The 21,638-nt window shown below is 36.9% G+C and overlaps 1 protein-coding gene across 1 annotated transcript in view; it reads right to left on the reverse strand.

Moving 5' to 3' along the window:
• The window catches only part of MICU2 (mitochondrial calcium uptake 2), a 131,650-nt gene that overhangs the window by 11,605 nt on the left and 98,407 nt on the right, over positions 1-21,638 (reverse strand). Inside the window, exons 7-8 of the mRNA XM_025996662.2 lie at positions 16,599-16,664; positions 4,954-5,051 (exon numbers count right to left, since the gene is read on the reverse strand). Of these exons, the coding sequence (XP_025852447.1) occupies positions 4,954-5,051; positions 16,599-16,664 (164 nt within the window). The remainder of the gene's footprint in view (positions 1-4,953; positions 5,052-16,598; positions 16,665-21,638) is intronic.

Below are 21,638 nucleotides of genomic sequence, written 5' to 3' on the forward strand. Positions count from 1 at the left end.
GGAATATTGATTGGTTAAATCTGACATCAGTACCTTTTCCAATTGATAAAAGAACAATAGACTGGAGTAAGCGTTGCTAAAAAAGCCACTTAAAATGGAGTTGGGAAGACACTGAGGCAGGGCCTATGCACATTTCCTGTCTTGGTTCTCAGAAAAATGCTAAACTTGGCTTGTTGGCAAACTGCAAACATCCTGGATGAACACGTGCTATGTGCAAGAACAGACTTGAATGGACTTTCTGTCTCGTAGTGATCCTAGCAACCGACATACAGAATAGTGTTACTATAACCCTGACAGGGCCAATCATAAAAGAACAACTTATGTGATGTGCCAAAAATTCCTCTTTTGATTTAAAAAACCCCAAGTTCCTTTGTCTCTTTGGAGCAATCTGGGTTGCTGCCTTAATTTCTGTCTCCTGAACTTGCAATTCCTAAGATCCCAAAGAAATGCCTTTTATATATATATATATATATATTATATATATATATATATATATGTATTAATCATTGCTTTGTAACTTTGTTACTTGTTGGTAGGTTTAATTACATTACTAGCATATTTTCAGAAGACTTTATAAGGCTAGGGATCCTTCATAAAACAGATACAACGTCTCAATTACTACTGAATTTTCAAATACAAAAATTGATAATAAAAGTGGAAACAACTTTGCCATTTGTGATGAAAAATACAAGCGGTGTCTGGTTTTCTCTTCTAACTAAAAAAAAATCCTTCTCTCTGAATTTTAAAACAGTCAGTCCTTGGGGAAAAAGATGAATATGCTATAATTTTATTTTAGTTTTGAGTTTTTTCTTTAGATGTTGGATTAAGGAGCCTTTGGGAAAAGAGGCTGAAGAAACGCTAAGCTAAAGAAATATCCTGACCAAGAGAGCTGGGGTATATGCAGAGAAAACAGTCAGAGAAAAGAATTCCCTAAGAAGAGAGATCTGGGAGCTGGAAAACAAAGCTGCCAAAAAGTCTAAAAATAATTTAAGTTGATATGAGTTTGACACATATTCTGAGAGCTTACCATGTATTACATTGTGTGTACTTTAATATATTATCTCACTTAATTCTTAGACTTTTCATGTGGGAGGATAGGATATTAACATAAATAAGAGTAGGAAGAATCGAATAAATATTAAGAAAGGAGATATTTGCACGAATTAGAGATCTCCTCTTTTCCTTTATTAGGTTACAGTAAAATTGTTATAATTTATAATCTTTAAATTTACTTTTACATTTACTCCTAACTCTCTAAAGTGGACAGGACAAGCATCACTTTATAAATTTTTACAAAGAATAAAAAAAGGCACATGATTACTTCCTCAAGACCATACAGCTAAATAAACCGCATAAGTAGGATTACAGCTATTTGTATCCCAAGTCCAGTGCTTTTTCTCTTTTAGACTGCTGCCAACTTCTAAAATTTTGGAATTTAGTACTTGTACTTGTCTATTAAAATATAAAGTGGTTTTAAAGAAAAAGAAGTTGAATTTCAGAAGCTGAAGTGAAGTATGACTTCATGCTTAAAACTGTGATTTTAGTTGTTCTCTGCTGATAGATGCTATAAAAAAAGTTTATGTAATTTAAAATTTATTGCTGGTCTTACTACAGTTGCTAAAAAAATATATTACACAGTATCCTTTTCATAGGACCCATGGGAAGCTTTCTTTTTGGCCCTATGGGGGACAAATGTCCCCCCACCTTGTGTTGAATCAGTGAGCTTCTAACTTAGGGATGCAGTGAATTGTGTAACTGATCATGTAACCCTCTTCATATCATCTGTCAGAAAGCCCAGGGTCAAATTTGTGGTTTATTCTTAACAAGTGCATAGAATCTCAAGATTTGCACTTTGTGTATTAGCCTAATTGCTGGCTCCATTTTATGAAACTATCATTGTTTTTCTTTTCTTCATCCTTCTCACCTGTTTCTGATAAGCCATCTACTTATATCCTTTTTTTTTTTTAAAGATTTTATTTATTTATTCATGAAAGACACAGAGGAGAGAGAGAGGCAGAGGGAGAAGCAGGCTCCATGCAGGGAGCCCGATGTGGGACTTGATCCCAGGACTCCAGGATCACGCCCTGGGCCAAAGGCAAGCACTAAACCACCAAGCCACCCAAGGATTCCCCATCTACTTATATCCTATTACAAGTGCCAATTTATAGCTGGACCGTTGTTCAGAATAATTATATATAGCCAACATATTAAAATTATATATTACTCAATATATTCATTTTATATAATCATACAATAAATTAACATATATATATATATATATACACATACTTATTAAGTAGATATTAGCACTGTGATTTCACAGATGAAGAAATAGAGACTAGGGACTCAGGTTAAATCCCATTTAATAAATGATGAAGTACGAACCTAAGTATGTCTAAATTGCAAATATGTGTTTTTCAAAATCAATAATACTGTTTTCTCTAAATGAGATGCTGATATCTATAGGCAAACATTTTAAGTAGCTACTACAAAAGCTGTAATTTTGTGTCACCTTCCTTGCCTTTCCTTGAAACTAATAAACTATATCTCCTGAAACAATATCCCTTATCAGAGAAGCTGTAAGAAGGTGGCCGAGACCAAGCTCAAACATCTCTTTTCTAAGGAAAAGGATACATTAATTATACTCCGGTAACGGTAAAAATCAAACTCAAAGCTCCAAATAGCACAGACCACAGGGGGATCCCTGGGTGGTTCAGTGGTTAGCTCCTGCTTTCGGCCCAGGGTGTGATCCTGGAGTCCCAGGATCAAGTCCCACATCAGGCTCCCTGCATGGAGCCTGCTTCTCCTTCTGCCTGTGTCTCTGCCTCTCTCTCTCTCATGAATAAAAAAAAAAAAAACAAAACAAAAAAAAAACAACACAGACCACAAAAATTTTCATGGAAATTTTATTATTAATTTGGTCAGTATGTTTTTAAAAAGTTTTTAGAAACATTATATACATATATACACAGAAGCTATTTTCTGTTACTTTATGACTTATGCAAAATTTTAAAGACATTTTATGATTATTAATTCTAGCTAGTATAATAATAATTTTAACTTTAGGAGAACTTTGTTCTTTAAAAAAATATTTTATTTATTTATTCATGAGAGACACATAGAGAGAGCATGAGGCAGAGACATAGGCAGAGGAAGAAGCAGGCTCCACACAAAGAGCTGGATGCAGGACTTGATCCCAAGACCCCGGGATCACATCTTGAGCCAAGGCTAGAGGCTCAACCGCTGAGCCACCTAGGCGTCCCTAGGAGAACTTTGTTCTGTCCAAGAGACAAATTTTCAAAAACTGCATTTAAAGCATTTGTTGTTAATTGGATGTTTTTTAAACTGCATGATGGCAAGCCAAATCTCACGGAGTTCAATATTTAAAGAAATGCTAGTAAATTTTTTAAAAAAAATAAGTAAGGATTTTAAGATTTATTTATTTATTTATTTATTTATTCATAGAGATGCAGAGAGAGAGAGAGAGAGAGAGGGGGGGGGGGGGGGCAGAGACACAGGCAGAGGGAGAAGCAGGCCCCATGCAGGGAGCCCGACGTGGGACTCGATCCAGGGTCTCCAGGATTGCGCCTTGGGCCGCAGGCAGCGCTAAGCTGCTGCGCCACCGGGGCTGCCCGGATTTTAAATAAAAGTACTCCCTTTAAAGAAAGTTAAATTTACAACAACTTTAAAAATTAACTAGCTCAGGGAGTCTTAAAATGAAGGGGGAGTGGTGTATCAGTTTGAACAAGTACAGCTGATATGACAATGGCTTTGCTTGGTTTTAAATCAATACTTTGAAATTTTAAGAAATGTTAAGATAGTATTTTCAAGTATATAAAAAAGAGACACTTAAAAATTTTGTGGAGAAAAACTTCTAGAGAGGTTAAATGACCTACTGGAGTTTTGCTATGGAGAACATAGTGATTGGACATAATTCAGAAATTTGGGTCTTCATGCATTCTACCTCAATCCTCAATCACTAAACCCCACATTTCATCTCCTAACTAGTTTTTGAAAACTCTACTTCAAAATCCTTATTGCCGCTACACTAGTTCAAGGTTCTCATCATTTCTTATCTGGAGTATCTCTCTCATAAAATCTATCCTTTATTCTGCTGCCAGAATGATAGGCACATCTGACCAGGTACCCTTCATGCTTCATTCTTCAGGGCCTCCTACTGTTGAGTTAATTCAAGCTTGATCTTTCAGAGTACAAAATCTTCTGCAGGCAAGTACACACTTCTCCAACCTCTGTTCTCATGTTTTACCATAGTACCTTATACTTACTACTCTAGACTCTACTGCTTATAATTCCCTTTACAAACCATACATTTTCATGCTTCTATGTCTTTTCTAATGTTGTTCTCTTTTCCTCAAATGCTTTTCTGCCCAGACTATTTTTGCCTGGGTAATTCCTGCTCATGTGTCAAGATTCAGCTTAGATGCCATTTCCTTCACAAAGTCTTCCCCGATCATCTACTCCCAAACTCCAAACTAGTACACAATGTGATCTGTGCTATCAAAAACCCCTATGCATCTATGATAGCTCTGACTACAAATAAATAAGTAAATAGATAAATAAATAAATTAAAAAATAAAATAAAAAAAATTGTATTCTATAAAACAGATACTGGGACGCCTGGGTGGCTCAGTGGCTGAGCGTCTGCTTTTGGCTCAGGGTGTGATCCCAGAGTCCAGGATCAAGTTCAACATCAGGCTCCATGCAGGGAACTTCTCCCTCTGCCTCTCTCTCAGTCTCTCATGAATAAATAAAATCTTAAAAAAAAGAAAAAGAAAACAGATACCTCTTTTTCTAATAGGTTAGATATTTTTGAGAATGTAACTTTATATTTTATAAATATCATGTCTGCAGTTCTGGGAAATGAGTATATTCAATTGTTTTATAACTTCTTACCTATAAATTTCCCTAAATGAATATAAATATTGCATTTACCTTCGAAATTCCCTATAATGAAGTTTTCTTTCTCCTCTTTTTCCAAAGAAATGTATCTGAAGGGTTGTGGTAATTTCAGGTTCTTTCAGTGTTGATTCCTATTTAAAAAAAAGGGATACAATAATTTCAAGTAATTATACCAAAGAACAAAAATGGACACGGTAGCCTGGAACTCTTAGAACAATATCCATAAAAGATTCTTGTAACAACAACAACAACAACAACAACAACAAAGGTGGAAGAAAAAGGTGTAGCCATCCTATCTCTTGCTTTGCATAATACTTTTTTTTAAAAAAGATTTTCTTTATTTATTCAGGAGAGACACAGAGAGAAGGAAGCAGAGACATTGGCAAAGGGAGAAGTAGGCTCCGTGCAGAGAGCCTGATGTGGGACTTCCTAGGATTCCGGGATCATGCCCTGAGCCAAAGGCAGACGCTTAACTGCTGAGCCACCCAGGTGTCTCATATAGTACTATTCTTTAACTATCTCTGCTTAAGCAGGAGAAAAACAATGAGGGCTAAAACACTCAATATACTCAAGATGGAGTTCAGCAGTAAACAAAATCTTAGAATAGTCCAAAAAGAGAGCTTAGAAATGAAATAAATATTATTTCAAAATGTGATCTTGAGCCATTTTTTAATGAAGCAGGACTGAAAGTCAGAAGGTCTGTGAATTTTTGCTGAATATTAGAAATACTTGAAAAACATCTGCTTTTCATAATTATAAAATTAATGTGATAACTCCATTAAGTACTGAGTAAAGCAGATTCACAGATTCTCCTTCAAATCTCTAGTAAACAAAAATAATCACAAAACAGAACTGCTAAAAGATTATCAGCTGCAACTAAACAATAAGGGGGATTACAAATTTAACCCAAATACTGTGAAAAGGAGCAGCTGGGAAAAGAAACACTAGATTCAGGTGTTGGATGGTCCCCCATGTCTTCTAATCCCATCCCTAACTCTACTTCTCAGAAATGGCAGGAGTGAGACTATTACATTAGAACTTCAGTAAAAACTTCAACTTAATGATAGATTAGTGGGGACAAATTGAGGACAACTCCAATAGAAGCTCTAATAGAACTTGCTAAGCTTAAACGGAGGGAAGGAGGGCTTCCAGGGTGCAGAATCCTTCACGGCACTAGGAAAGATTCTGTATGGGGTGGGATGTACCTTGGAGGGGAGGAGTGAACTGTGTCTACGATACTTAATGAGATCAGAAGAATGAACAGAATATAGGTTCTTGAAGAAGGGCTGCATTTAGTCCAGAGGAGTCTCTTACCCCTTGCCTCTACACCTTTGGTCTACAAACAATGGACCAAAATGCAATGCCTGCAGCTCAAAAGGACAAAGACAAATTTGTTCTAGATAAGGCAGGAAGAGTATTTCATTTGTGCTTTACCATAGCAATGAGAAGATCTGGACAGAGCATAAGCATGAGCAAAAGAAACAGCATGCCAACTAAGCAAAAGAACCATAGCAAGAAATAGAACAAATCAGCAAGACACAAAACACCCAGTCTAGAACACATAATGCAAGGAACAATATATGTCCCCATAAGCCCTTTATTAAAATGTTTTCTATTTTGAGATTAGAAAAAAAATTACTGATTGATGTCAAGGAGATAATTGTTTGTTTTCTTCTTGGGCATTTGTGGTTAAGATAGCGTTCAGTTTCATTCTTTTGTGTGCAGTAGCTGTCCAGTTTTCCCAACACTATTTATTAAATAGACTGCCCTTCCCCCATTGTATATTCTTGTCTCCTTTGTTGAAAATTAACTGACCATGTACATGTGGGTTTGTTTCTGGATTATCTATATCTATAGTTCCATTGATCTATGTGTTTGTTTTGTGGCAATACCACACTGTTTTATTACAGCTTTTCATAATACTGTTTGAAATAATGCACAGTAACACCTCTGGCTTTGTTCTTTTTTAACATTCCTTTGGCTATTTAGGGTCTTTTGCAGTTCCTTCTACTTAAGTTATGGTATACTAATTCTGTAAAAAATGTCATTGGAATTTTTATAGGGATTGCAGTGCATCTGTAGATTGCTTTGGGTGAATGAATGGACACTTAACAATATTAATTTTTCTAACCTATGACACAAAATATCTTTACATTTATTTGTGTTACCTTCAATTTCTTTCATTAATGTCTTATAATTTTTAGTGTATAGACCTTTCATCTCCTTGGTTAAATTTATTCCTAGGTATTTCATTCTTTTTAATGCAATTGTAAATGCGATTATTTTCTTGATTTCTCCAATATTTTGTTAATGTATAGAAATGCAACACAGCTTTGTATATTAATTTTTTATCTTGCAATTTTATTGAATTCACTTATTAGTCTGACAGCTTTTTGGTGGAGTCTTTAGGGTTTTCTATATACATTATCATGTCATCTGCAAATAGTGCAAGTTTTACTTCTTCTTTCCAATTTGGATGCCTTTTATTTCTTTTGCTTGACTAATTGCTCTGGCTAGGACTTCCAATACTATGTTGAAAGAAGTGGTAAAAGTAAGCATCCTTGTTGCTGATCTTAGAGGAAAAGCTTTAGCTTTTCACCATTGAGTAAGATGTTAGCTGTGGGCCTGTCATACGCAACTCTTAATATGTTGAGGTATGTTCCCTCAACATACCTCAAATGGGGTATTACCCATTTTGTTGAGTTTTTTTAAATCATAAATAGATGCTGTATTTTCTCAAATGCTTTTTATGCATCTATTAAAATGATACAATAATTAGCCTTCATTTTGTGGATGTGGTATATATCATTTGATTGATTTGTGGATGCTGACCATAATTGCATCCTTGGAATAAATCTCACCTTATCATGATTTAAGATCTTTTTTTAAAAAAAGATTTATTTATTCATGAGAGACACAGAGACAGAGAGAAAGGCAGAGACACAGGCAGAGGGAGAAGCAGGCTCCATGCAAGGAGCCCAACATGGGACTTGATCCTTGGTCTCCAGGATCACGCCCTGGGCTGAAGGCAGCGCTACAACGCTGAGCCACCTGGGCTGCCCATGATGTAAGATCTTTTAAATGCATTGCCAAATGGCCTGTTAATGTTTTGTTGATGTTTACATGTATGTTCATCAGGGATATTGGCCCTGTAATTTCCTTTTCCTTCCTACCTCCCTTCTTTCCTTCGCTACATCCTCTTTCTTCTTTTCTGGTGTCCTTTGGTTTTGGTATCAGGGTAATGCTGGCTTTGCAAAATGAGTTTGAGAGCATTCATTCCTCTTCAATTTCTTGGAAGAGTCTGAGTATAGGCATTAAATGTTCTTTGAATGTTTGGTAGAATTCATCAGTGAAACCACCTCATCCTAGATGTTTGTTAGGAGGTTTCTGATTACTGATTCAATATCCCCCAATATCTGAGGTATGCGCATTCTTGGTTGGAAGATGTTTTCCTTTCATCACTTTGAATATGTCATGCTACTCCCTTCTGGCCTGCAGAGTTTCTGCCATGAAATCTTTAATAGCCTTATTGGGATTTCCTTTGTATGAAGTAATTTGTTTTTCCTCTTTCTGCTTTTGAGATTCTGTCTTTAACTTCTGACATTTTAATTATAATGTGTTTTGGTATGGATCTCTTTGACCTCATCTTATTTGGAACCCTCTGAACTTCCTGTACCTGGATATCTATTTCCTTCCCCTAGCTGGGGAAGTATTCAGTCATTATTTCTTCAAATACGTATCTTGCCCTTTCCTCTCTCTTCTCCTTCTGGGACCCTTATAATCCAAGTGTTACTCTATTTGATGTTGTCCCAGAGGTCTCTTAAGTTATTTAAAAAACTTTTTTTTCCCCTTTTCATTGCTTTGCTTTGGTGAGTTCCACTGTGGTCTTCTAGATCACTAATCTATTCTGCTTCATCTAGTCTACCACTGAAGACCCTCTTGGTCTTTTATTTTTTAAATTTTTTAAATTTATTTATGATAGTCACAGAGAGAGAGAGAGAGAGAGAGAGAGAGAGGCAGAGGCATAGGCAGAGGGAGAAGCAGGCTCCATGCACCGGGAGCCCAACGTGGGACTCGATCCCGGGTCTCCAGGATCACGCCCTGGGCCAAAGGCAGGCGCCAAACTGCTGCGCCACCCAGGGATCCCCTCTTGGTCTTTTTTATTTTATTTTTTTTAAGAGAGGGAGAAAGAGGTGGAGAGGGGTGGAAGGTAGAGGGGTGGGGGGGAGGGAGGGAGGGAAAGGAGGGGAGGAAGAGAGACAGGAAGAGAGAGAGAGAGAGACAGACAGACAGACAGTCAGACAGTCTTAAGCAGGCTCCATGTCCAGTGCACAGCCTAATGTGAGGCTTGATCTTACAACCCTGAGATCATGACCTGAGCTGAAATCAAGAGTTCGACACTTAATTGAGCCACTCAGCGCCCCTTGGTCCTTTCTTATACTTTCTCTTTGTTGAAGTTCTCATTGTGTTCACCTACTCTCCTCACCGAGTTCCATGAACCTCTTAATAACCATTAACTTAAATTCTTGTTCAGATAGATTACTTTTCTCTGTATCATTAAGGTCTTTTTCTGAGGTTCTGTCATGTTCTTCTGTTTGGAACATATTTCTGTTTATTTTGCTTGACTCTTGGTGTGTTTCTATGTATTAGCTGAAGCAGCTATCTCTCCCACTCTTAAAGTAGTGCCCCTTGTGTAGGTGATGAAACTTCTCTTTCAACCTTACTTTTTGGTTCTTTGTTGTCTCTTGAACCTTTGTGATTGTCTAAACTACTTGATTTATTCTTGATATGACCCTACTGTTAGGGAATGTCAAGACCTGCCTATTCTAGGGGGAGGAATCTCATTTAGCACGCAACTTTAGGTTGATTGGAAACAGACTCCCAGGCAGCAGCTTTTATTTATTTTTTTAAAAAAGATTTTATTTATTTATTTATTCATGAGAGAGAGAGAGAGACAGAGAGAGAGGCAGAGACACAGGCAGAGGGAGAAGCAGGCTCCAGGCAGGGAGTGCAATGTGGGACTTGATCCCGGGTCTCCAGGATCACGCCCTGGGGTGAAGGTGGCGCTAAACGGGTGAGCCACCCGGGCTGCCCAGGCAGCAGCTTTTAAAACAAAAAATACATACAGTGCTGTGGGGCTACAAGCATAGTCCTTGCTGCCACCAGACCAGAAGACTGAGAGGATACCCCTGGGTGACATTTGCAAAAATTGGGGTTCCAGATAAGTTAAAAGTATAAACTCCTTTCTGACAGGTCTAGTTGAGATGTAGGAAGGCCAAGGAGGTGTGCAAGGATGGTGTGTCTCTAACTGGGTTCCCTGGGAGCACCTCCTTAATTTCCATATGCATGGGAAACCTAAAGCCTGTCCCTTAAGCTGAAGCTCCAAGCTAAGTAAATAGGCCTTTTTTCCCAGAAGACTGGGGTTATGTTTCAGTCTGCTGCTGTGCAGTGTCCTGAGTTGGTGCCTGCCAAGAACTGTCTGAGTGTCATATTCCTGTGGAGCTCAGGACTGTCAATCACTTTGGCTACCAGGGCCAGGCAATTGAGTGGTGTCCCTTATGTGGACAGCATGTATCTGCTGGCTTTATCTAGGCAGAGTGTATGGGGCAAATCATGTTTGCTAGTGTCAGAAAAGTAGCAGCAAAATCTTGACTGTATACCTGTGTGCTTCAGGGTAGAGTGGGAGAGTCCCTTGTCTGTGCATGAATGCTGGCTTTAGGCTGGGAGCCTGAGAATGACAGCCCCAGCCAGAGAGTTGCAGAGTGTTGCAACTGCCTACCCTTACCAATTTTATTTAGGGAATGAGAAGATACCTTGAATGTTGTGCTTGCCTGTCCCAGCTACAGAGTGGGGGGAGTGCTGCCACCTTCTGTGCTCTCTAGCATCCTGAAGGCAGTGGGATGGTGTGGTGACTGCTTGTCCCCACCTGTCTTAGCAATGCAGCATGAGGGTGCTGCTTGTGAGCCTACCCACTCTGCTAGCAGAGTAAGTGGAGAGTGCAGAATTGGCTTCTGCCAGCACCTCTAACTCCAGGGAGAGTTTCAATGGTCCCTTGCCTTTCCAGAAGATGCTTTTATATTGCCAAATGAATTTCTTTTACCTGGAGTCTTGGTACTTTTCAAGCTACTATTTTTCTGCTGGGGTCGGGGAGCATGAAACTGCATGTGAGTGCTTTAAAAGGGTTATCTTAGTTTCCTATCGCACTTTGGATCCCTTGGATATCAGCCCCTCTGCATTTCCTAGGTCAGATATTTTGGGGGCTCATCTCTCTGGCTCAGATCCCAAGGACGGGGGTGACTTAAGTGGGACACTGTCCCCTCACTCTTCCAGGAGAAACACTGGACTGGTGGGAATCCTCACTGTTGTGTCACAGTGCTGGGGGGATGTTTCTGGTAAGACCATATCTCTGACTCTCCTACCTATCTTGATGTGGTCTTTTTGACTTTTCTTGTTGAGAAACAGTTCATCTACTTTTCAGAGGAAAATGATCCATATGTCCCGATAGATTTGGTGTATTTGTGCGACAGGGTGAGTTCAGGATCTTCCCATGCCGTCATCTTGCAGAAGAGCTCCACATTTTCTTAAGTATTTCCATAGTTTGATTTTTGACATTATCTTTGATTTCTCTGGAATTTACTTTGCTATAAGAATTGACATATACACCCAGCACTGTAGTCAGTCACACCATTAGTTATAAACAAGGATGTAGTAAATGCCTATTATGTGTCAGACACCATGTTAGGCCTTGGGGCTTCATGGTTTTCTGTTCCTGTTGGGTAACTGGGCATTCAACAAGTTATTAAAGATAGTAATCCAAGCATGAAAGTATTAAGAAGTTCAAGGAGCTTTGGGAGCATATAAAGGGTGTCTGACTCACTTAGCTCAGACAAGGCTTTCCTGAGAAAAATGCCATTTAAGCTGAGATCTAATGTTTGAGTTGAAGTTAAGAAAATAAGAAGTGGGAATACAACATTCCAAACAGGAAATTAAAGGTCTGAAGGTGCTAGAGAGCATGGTGCTTTATGGCTGGTAGTAGAAAGCAATAATAATCAATATAACATATATAGCTTATGTGTTAAGCACAGTTCTAAGAGATTTAAATTAGTTAATTTAATCCTCAAAACAACCTACTGAGAAGATTACTATTATTCTTTTTTTCTTTTCGGTTTTTAAAGATTTTATTTTTAAGTAATCTCTACATCCAATATGGGGCTTTAACCCAAGAGATCAAGAGTCACACATTCTACTGACTGAGCTAGCCAAGCAGCCCTATTATTCTCATTTTATAATGAAGACAATGAATTTTATGCAAAGAGAGGTACGCTAAACCCAGAGCCATGCAGCTATTAAGTGATGGAGCAGCATATGAATGCAGGCAGTTGGTCTTTCTGAGTCTGAGTTCTTAACCATTGTGCTATACTGTAGAAAAAAATGGTACAGCTGGAGGTTGCAAGAACAGTCAGCCTGAGGGTAGTTACATCCTATTTGTCCTTTTAGGTCATACTGGCTATCATGTGAAAACGAAATAGAAGAGACAAGACTGGATGCAGAGAGATCAGTCAGGAGGCCACTGCAGTAACTCAAGTGAGAAATGATGGCTGTCTGATAAAATGACAGTCGTGGAAAGAGAAGAACAAAGGAAAGATCTGAGAAATATTTAAAAGGTAGAACAGACAGTACCTAGTGACTGAGTGGATGTGAGGGGTAAGAAGATGTCAAGGATGACTCCTAGTTTTCTGGATTACTGAAATGTAATTTGGTAGTTTTTTTTCCTACTGATTTAAAATGGTATCTATATTATATGCCAATACTCATATGTATTTGAGTTTATATTTTGACTGTTCTATTGCTCACTATAACATTTCATTATCCCTCTCATTACTTGCATTTTCTGGAATGTTCTTGGCTAGTCTCTCATGGTTTTTCTGCCAAATGAAGTTTAGAATCATTTTGCCAAGTTTCTGTACACTTCCTACCTAACACTAGGACCAAAAAGGAAACCATCCAAAACCAACCCTCCCCCAAAACACAACCAAACAAAACCAAAATCAAGTGCTAAGTTGTTGAGTTCCGATGTAGATTGTACTGAATTCATATGTTAATTTAGTAGGAACTGGACACTTTACAATGCTCACCATTCCTACCTAAGAATAAAGCCTATCTTTATTTCAATCTTATCTTCCTCAATTAAAATTTATAGTTTATAGTTTTCTTCATGTAGATTCTTCTAAATGCTTTTTTGTTTTTATATTTTTCTATTTGTGCATAGGTGACACACATTGTTAGTTTCAGGTGTACAACAGTGATTCCATATCTCTATACATTATGCTATGCTCACAAGCATAGCTCCCATCTGTCATCGTACAATGCTATTATGATACCAGTGACTATATATACCTTATGCTGTACATTTTATTCCCTAGATCTTTAAAATATTAACCTTTATTTTTCATATATCTCAAAAACTAATTATTAAATATTCAGTGTAATTAATATAAGCCTCATCAAAATACATTCTTCATGCTTTTGGTATATAGTATGGTATTTATTTTAAAGAGCAAAATTTTATACTATATTAACTATATCAGTTTACCTAGAATATTAACTTTTAGAACTTATTAACTATGTTTATTAAAAGCCAATGTAAACCTACTGGCCAATTAAAATATGATAACTGCCTTCCGACTTACCATATGATAGAATGAGATGACAAAAGAGCTTTTCCCCAAAAAGCAAACAGCTGGAGAAAATGGTCAAAATACAACTATTCAGTGCTGTGGAATCTAACCAAAGGCAATCAACAAAATGAGAAGTGTTTTTCAGATTAACTACCCAATTTTGGGCAGCACACAATCTATGGCTTTCTTGCCTTGCCAGCTTTACCCCATGGAATTTTTACCAGAGAGTGTCAAGCTGTCCAAAACCAGTTTCCCTGGTGATCTTGGTGGCTTCCTTAATGGAAACTACAGGCATCTTTGGAGCAAACAATGGACTGGCAGATGGGCAGGTACTTGAAGGTTTGTTTGAGGAGCTGAGACAACCATAAGGACTTGCTGAGCTCTCCTTGTAGCCCAGGTTGTGCTGCACTTACAGGAGAGACTGTATCAGCTCCAGCTGCCAACACATCCTCAGCTCAAAGAGCTGACACACGTGTGTGTACTGGCAGGCTTAAAAAGAGCCTAAGTGTGAATATACTCTCACACAGACGCATCAGCAGGAAGAGAGGACACACCTTATTAGCTCTGTGTCTTTTAGTACAGTCTCTGGCTGAACACTAAAGCTGTGCAGACACGGGAATGACTTCTAGGAAGCCAGGCTAAAAATAAGAATCAAATAGATTTCCTGTGCAATAATTTTTCCCTTGAGGGAAAGGAGTCCATTTATAATTGTAAAAAAGTAATGCCAATACGGATGCCCTCAAACAAATTTCAGATGAATGAAAAAATTAAATGTAAAAAACCAAAAGCATAACTAAACCAGAGGATAATCTAGGTTAGTATTTAAAACTGATTTTGATGTGGGGAAGACATTTTAAAAAGTCAAAGTAATTAGATAAATAAAATTCAAAGACAAATAAATATGACCACATAAAGAATAAAAACATCTATAACAAGACATCATAAAAACAAATCTGGTAAATATTTCAATAATTTTGATAGGTTAATATTCTTAAATATAAAATACTCTTAAATCTCACCTTTATTATTCTCTCCTAAATTTACATGTTTAACTATTTAATAGCAAATATTTGGAAACAATCTTAAAAATCAGTAATATAAATGTCTATTCATATGATTAAATATTTGTTCATTCATTTAAAAATACTTACTGAGCATGTAGAGCATGCTTTGGTGCTTTCCCAGGCTATGTAGATACAACTTATGCAGTAAAGAATTTACTGTACCCAGATAGAGGTCTAGCTTTTGTCCTGGGCTGCTGGGAGGTGATTTCTACAATAAATATCTTGTGAACTTGGGCGTTTTGGGTCATACCAGACTAGAGATGGGGGTTAGCAACATGGCCAGCCAACCAAGTTTACATAGCTGGTCCCAGGAAATTTCTGGACATTAGGGCCCTGATTGGCATGACTCTGTGTGTAGTTATACACCTTGCTGGGAAAGTTAGTGTTATCCATGACCCCACTGAGGAAAGGACAACTGGAAACTGCTGGTGGAACTTTCTGGACTGCTGCTTCATGTGTCTCTTCCTCTGGCTGATTGTAATCTGCATCTGCTCACTGTAAGAAACTGTACCCATGAACCTAACTACTTTCAGTGAGCTTTGTGAGTTCTTCCAGTGAATTATGGAGGTCTTGAGGGTCCCTTGAATTTGCAGTTGCTATCAAAAGCAGGTGGTCTTGTGGACTGTTCCCTAACTTCAAACAACTGTAAAGAGAGGAATGATGCTTACAGTTCAAAGCAGGACACAATTAAACAATTATACTAATGTGTGACAGATGTTATGATGGCAGACATACAGGGTATGATGGGAACACGTAGGATACATACATCTAATCTAGGAAAAGGGAATACCACTCAAGGACTTGGATGTGGGAAAAAGAAGTTCAGCACAGGATTGCTCAAAATGATGAAATATAAGAGAGAACTGTGATTTTAATAATTCACAAAATTTGAAGCATACATGCTCAAACGAAATGATGGACTGATTTGGAAATTTAAGAAAATCTCATGGAAAGCATGCTGTGGAATTAGAACTGATTGAAAGATTATCAATAGAAAATTTACTGATCTACTTTAGTGGTGGGAATGAAAATCGGCTCACTTTCTATAGGAAATACTTGGTAATACTTGTCAAAATTTATCAACAACCTTAGAAATAGTCATATCTTTTGACCCAGCAATCAAATTTCTGGGAAGTTATCCCTCAGATATATTCACATATGTATAAAATGACATAATTACAGGATTATTAATTGCAGCATTATTTGCATGATCAAAACACTGGATATATGGTAAATGTCTTTATAGAGGGGAATGGCTACATAAACTAGTACATCCATACAACAAAGCACTATGGAGCTGTTAAAAAGGAGATATTCAGATGTATTGAAGAAAATATGGAATAGTGTGAAACAATGCACAGTGTGCTACTCCCTGTAGAAAAATGGAGAAAAGAACACATGGATAGGGATCCCTGGGTGGCGCAGTGGTTTGGCGCCTGCCTTTGGCCCAGGGCGCGATCCTGGAGACCCGGGATCGAATCCCACATCAGGCTCCCAGTGCATGGAGCCTGCTTCTCCCTCTGCCTGTGTCTCTGCCTCTCTCTCTCTCTCTCTGTGACTATCATAAATAAATAAATAAAAAAAAAAATTAAAAAAAAAAAAAGAACACATGGATATATTTAGTCACTTCTTTACAGAAACACTTATACACACATGAGTATCTCTGGGTGAATATACAGGACACTGAAAGCACTCATTGCTCAGGGAGAACTGGATGACTGGGAAGAATATGTTGCACTCTCCACATACTCTTGTGAACCTTTTGAAGTCTGGACCATGTGACCATGGGAATATAGCATGTCTCTTCAAAATATTTAGAAAAACGAAGTTACTGATAATTTTCCCAACTATGTGAGAATATTTATTTGACAAACAGAATAGAGAAACTACTATAAATATCAATCTGTCTGGAAATATTTACTTTATTTGCACATACCTGGGACTCTGTTTCATTAACTATTGTTGTCTTCAAGTCATCTTGTTTACTTATGATCTTCTGTAGCTACAAAGATAGCAAACATGAATTCAGATATGTGACTACTAGACTATTCAAAGTAGCCTAAGAAACAGATGTTTTTATTATAAAACCTATACCAGTTGCTATATATTAAATTTTCTCTATTATAGCTAATATTGTTACTTATTTTTTCTTGAATCATGTAAGAATCAAAGAAGAGTACTTACATTACTATTATTACAATTTGAATCATTTTTTTCTAAGAAAGCTAGTGTACTTAATACACATATATTCCAAAGATATTACCCTATAAAAACTTCATGATTACCCTCATTCTTGAAGAGAATTTTTATCCATAATTTTTGTATCATTGATAGTTTATGGCCACATTTTCAAGTATATAGCTTTTTTTTTTTAAGAGAGGGAGAGAAAGGGGGTGCAGAGAATCTTTTTTTTTTTTTGAGGTGGGGGGGACATGGAGAGCCTGTGCATGAGTGAAGGGGGAGACAGAAGGGAGAGAGAGAAAATCTTTAAGCAGGCTCTACCCAAAGCAGACTTGGGGCTGGATCTTACAATCCTGAGATCATGTGAGATCATGACCTGAGCAGATATCAAGAGTCAGACCTTTAACCGACTGAGCCACCCAGGTGCCCCTCAAGTATGTAGCTCTTAAAAAGCTACTTACATCATATAAAAGTGATCTTCTTCTCCTTACGCATTTATAAAACATCAAAATAATTTTTAAAAAAGATTTTATTTATTTGAGAGGGGGGGAATGGGGGAGGGGCAAAGGGAGAGGCAGAGAATCCCAAGCGGAGCTTGATGGCACAACTCTGAATTCCTGACCTGAGTTGAAACCAAGAGTTGGATGCTTAACTGACTGAACCATCCAGGTGCCCTAATCATCAAAATAATTTAAAAACATACATTTCTGCCAATTATAAAATTATCAATAGTACCTTAAGACCAAGTACATTTAAAAGCCTACCTTTCAGAGTCATTTGTACCAATCCTCATATGGAAAGCAAATTAAAAAAAAAGTTTTTAAAAAATTAAATGCAGACAAAAATCTGAAACTATGGATGCAAATGAATTAGGAGACAAACCTTCACTCATTTTTTTTTCTAGGCTACTTTTTGTTAATAGTTTGAAAACTGCTTCAACTAAATTCCAAGTTAATTATCTCAAGTTTGGCTGCCTCTATTACATTTGTTTTTAGGCAAATAGTTTATCTCTAATTCCCTAAGTCCCTCAAACTTTTCCACATCTCCTCCCTCATAACATTTTAGGGAAAAAGTGTTGAAAGGTTTTACATTTGTTTTATTCTTACTTTTTAGGTTGACAAATATATAATGCCAAGTTCAATATTGTTCTCCTTTTGCTTACCATGCCTCCATTAAAATTTTTTATGATGGAAAATTTGAAACACAGCAAAGAAGAGAGAAATCTGTAATAAACCACACATTCTTCAGCTTCAATTTATCAGTAGTCTGTTATTCTTAGTTTCGTTATACCTCTATCCATTCCCAGTTCCTTCTCAATTATTATTTATAGCTCCTGAGGGAAAATTTATATGCACTGAACATATAAATCATAGCCATACAATTTTGACAAATGGATATACCCGTGTAACCCATCCTCCTAACCTGGAATATAATAATATTTCTATTTTCTCAGAAAATTCATTGTGTTTCTTCCCAGTCAATCCTTTTTCTCTGCATTCCCACAGAAAGAATATCAGAGTTCTAGTTTTTTCCCCCATCTAAACGAGTTTCACTTAGTTTAGAAATTCAAATAAATTATAGCAACTGGTATATATTCTTTTGTGTTACAATCATCTTTCACTCTGCATAATGGTTTTGAGATTCATTCATTTTGCATGTAAGTAGTGTTATTTTTTTAAATAATAAATTTATTTTTTATTGGTGTTCAATTTGCCAACATACAGAAAAACACCCAGTGCTCATCCCGTCAAGTGTCCCCCTCAGTGCTTGTCACCCAGTCACCCCCACCCCCCCCTCCTCCCCTCCACCACCCCTAGATCGTTTCCCAGAGTTAGGAGTCTTCATGTTCTGTCTCCCTTTCTGATATTTCCTACCCATTTCTTCTCCCTTCCCTTCTATTCCCTTTCACTATTATTTATATTCCCCAAATGAATGAGAACATGTTTGTCCTTTTCTGATTGACTTATTTCACTCAGCATAATACCCTCCAGTTCCATCCACGTCGAAGCAAATGGTGGGTATTTGTCATTTCTAATGGCTGAGTAATATTCCATTGTATACATAAACCACATCTTCTTTATCCATTCATCTTTCAATGGACACCAAGGCTCCTTCCACAGTTTGGCTATTGTGGACACTGCTGCTATAAACATCGGGATGCAGGTGTCCCAGTGTTTCATTGCATCTGTATCTTTGGGGTAAATCCCCAACAGTGCAATTGCTGGGTCATAGGGCAGGCTTTGTTGTTGAGCTGTATCCCATTGTATGAATATATCACTATTTATCCATTCACTTATTGACAGGTGTTTGCACTGTCTCTAGTTTTTGACATTGTGAATCAAGCTACCAAAATTTTTTTTCCAGCTTTACTGAGGTATACTTAATATGCTAAAATTGCACACATTAATGTATACATTTTGGTGAGTTTGGACACATGCATACATCTGAGATACATCAAGGTAATAAACATTTCCATTACGTCCAAAAGATTTGTGTAACTGTTTTTTCCTTTGGTATAAGAACACTTAGCATGTGATGTACTTTCCTAAGTTTTTAAGTGCACAACACTGTATTCTTAGCTATATGTACTATGTTGTATTGCACATCTCTGCCATAAGCTTTCTTGTATAATTCTTTTGTTTTTTGTGGACCTATGTTTCAATATTTCTCTTGGATGAATTCCTAGGAAGGGAACAATTAAATCCTTCTTCATTAAGTTGTTGAGTTCTTTATTCTGGGTACAAGTCTTTTGTTAGATATCTGTTTGGGAAACATTTTCTCCCATCCTATAGTTTGCCTATTCATTTTCTTATTGGGACTCTGAATGAATAAAAGTTTTTAATTTGGATCAAGACTAACTTATTTTTCCTTTTGTGGTTATTGCTTAGTGCCGTAAGAAACTCTGAACATCCTAGATTCTGATTATTCTCTTATGTTTTGCCTCAGAAGCTTAATGGTTATAGTTTTTATGTTTAATCTATACATCTCAAATACATTTTTGTATAGACACACCTTGTTTTATCACACTTTGTAGATACTGCAGTTTTTAGAAACTGAAGATTTGTGTCAACTCTGTATTGAGCAAGTCTTGGTGCTATTTTCCCAACAGCATTTGTTCAGTTTGTGTCTCTGTGTCACGTTTTGGCAATTCTCACAATATTTCAAGCTTTTTCATTTTTTTTATATTTGAACTACTGTAGTGTCATGATAAAACTTTAATGGATTAAGAACTGTTTCTTATGAATGAGCACAGAAAATGGTTTCTCGAGATGGAATCCACTCCTGGAGAAGACTGTGGAAATGACAACAAAGGATTTAGAATATTACACAAACTTAGCTGATAAAGTAGTCAGCAGGGTTTGAGAGCAAGGACTCCCACTTTGAAAGAAGTTCTACTGTGGGTAAAATGTTATCAAACAGCTACGGAGCTATAAATCATTTGTAAAGTCAATTGATGAGGCAAACTCCACTGTCTTAGGAAATTGCCACAATCACCCCAACCTCCAGCAACTACCACTCTGATCAATCAGCAGTCATAAACATTGATACAAGGTTCTTCAGTAGCAAAAGAGATACCACTCACTGAAAGCTCAGATAGTTAGCATTTTTTAGCAACAGAGTATTTTTTAATTAAAGTATGTGCACTGGTTTTTCAGACATAATGATACTGCACACTTAACAGACTATGGTATAGTGCAAACATAACTTTTATATGCACTAGGAAACCAAAAAATTCATTTGACTTGCTTTATTGTAGTGGTCTGGAACTAAACCTGTGGTATCTCCAGAGTATGCCTATATATGATGTGAGGCAGGGGTTATAACTATTTTTTTTTTCATATAAATATCCTCTTGTTCTAGTGTCATTTATTGAAAAGATTTTTCTTTTCCTGTGAACTAAATTGGTGACTTTATTGAGAATTAAATGACCACATGTAGATTCTTTATTATCTTCTACTGATTTACTTGCCCATTCTTAGATCAATATCACGTTACCATTCCTGTGGCTTTGCAGTTAAGTCTTAAAATCAGGTAGTGTGAGTTATCCAGAGTTGCTCTTGTTCCTAAAGATTGACTTGAGTGTTCTAGATACTTTATTTTTACATGTATACTTAAAATCAGCTTGTTAATTTCTACAAAAAAGGCCTGCTAGGATTTTGCTTGGTAAATTAAATCTTAGACCAATTTGGGAAGAACTGACATCTTAACGCAACTGAATCTTCTAACCCATTAACATGCTATTTCCTCTACTTAAGTTTCCTTGAGTTTCTATTGGTCATATCTGAAGTTTTTGGTGAATGTTTTTTTGTTAAATATCTACTTACTTTACGCTGATATCATCCAAAGGAGAACTGATTTTAATTTCATTTTCCAACAATTTGCTACTAGTATGTGGAAATATAACTGATTTCTCCATGTTGACATTCTATATTGAGACCTTCCTAAATTTGCTTTTGGTTCTAGCAGCTTTCCTTTTCTTGTTGATACCTGTGAATGAAGTCAGATTTATTTCTTCCTTTCCAATCTTTTTATTGCTTCCCCCCTGCTTGTATTGCTATTATTAGAATCTTCAGTAAAATGTTCAAAAAAAGAGATAATATATCCTTTGCCTCGTTTCTGATCATAAAGGGACAGCATTCCATATGTAGCTTGATGCCATTTTTAAATTTTTTATAAATGCTCTTATCAGATTGAAAAAGTTCTTTTCACTTTCTACTACTTTGCTCAGTTTTATTATGAAAGTGTTTATTTTATTAAATGCTTTATATGCATGTAGTGATAGGATGTTAATCTC

Source organism: Vulpes vulpes, chromosome 9 (genome assembly GCF_048418805.1).
Source record: "Vulpes vulpes isolate BD-2025 chromosome 9, VulVul3, whole genome shotgun sequence".
Taxonomy (NCBI): domain Eukaryota; kingdom Metazoa; phylum Chordata; class Mammalia; order Carnivora; family Canidae; genus Vulpes; species Vulpes vulpes.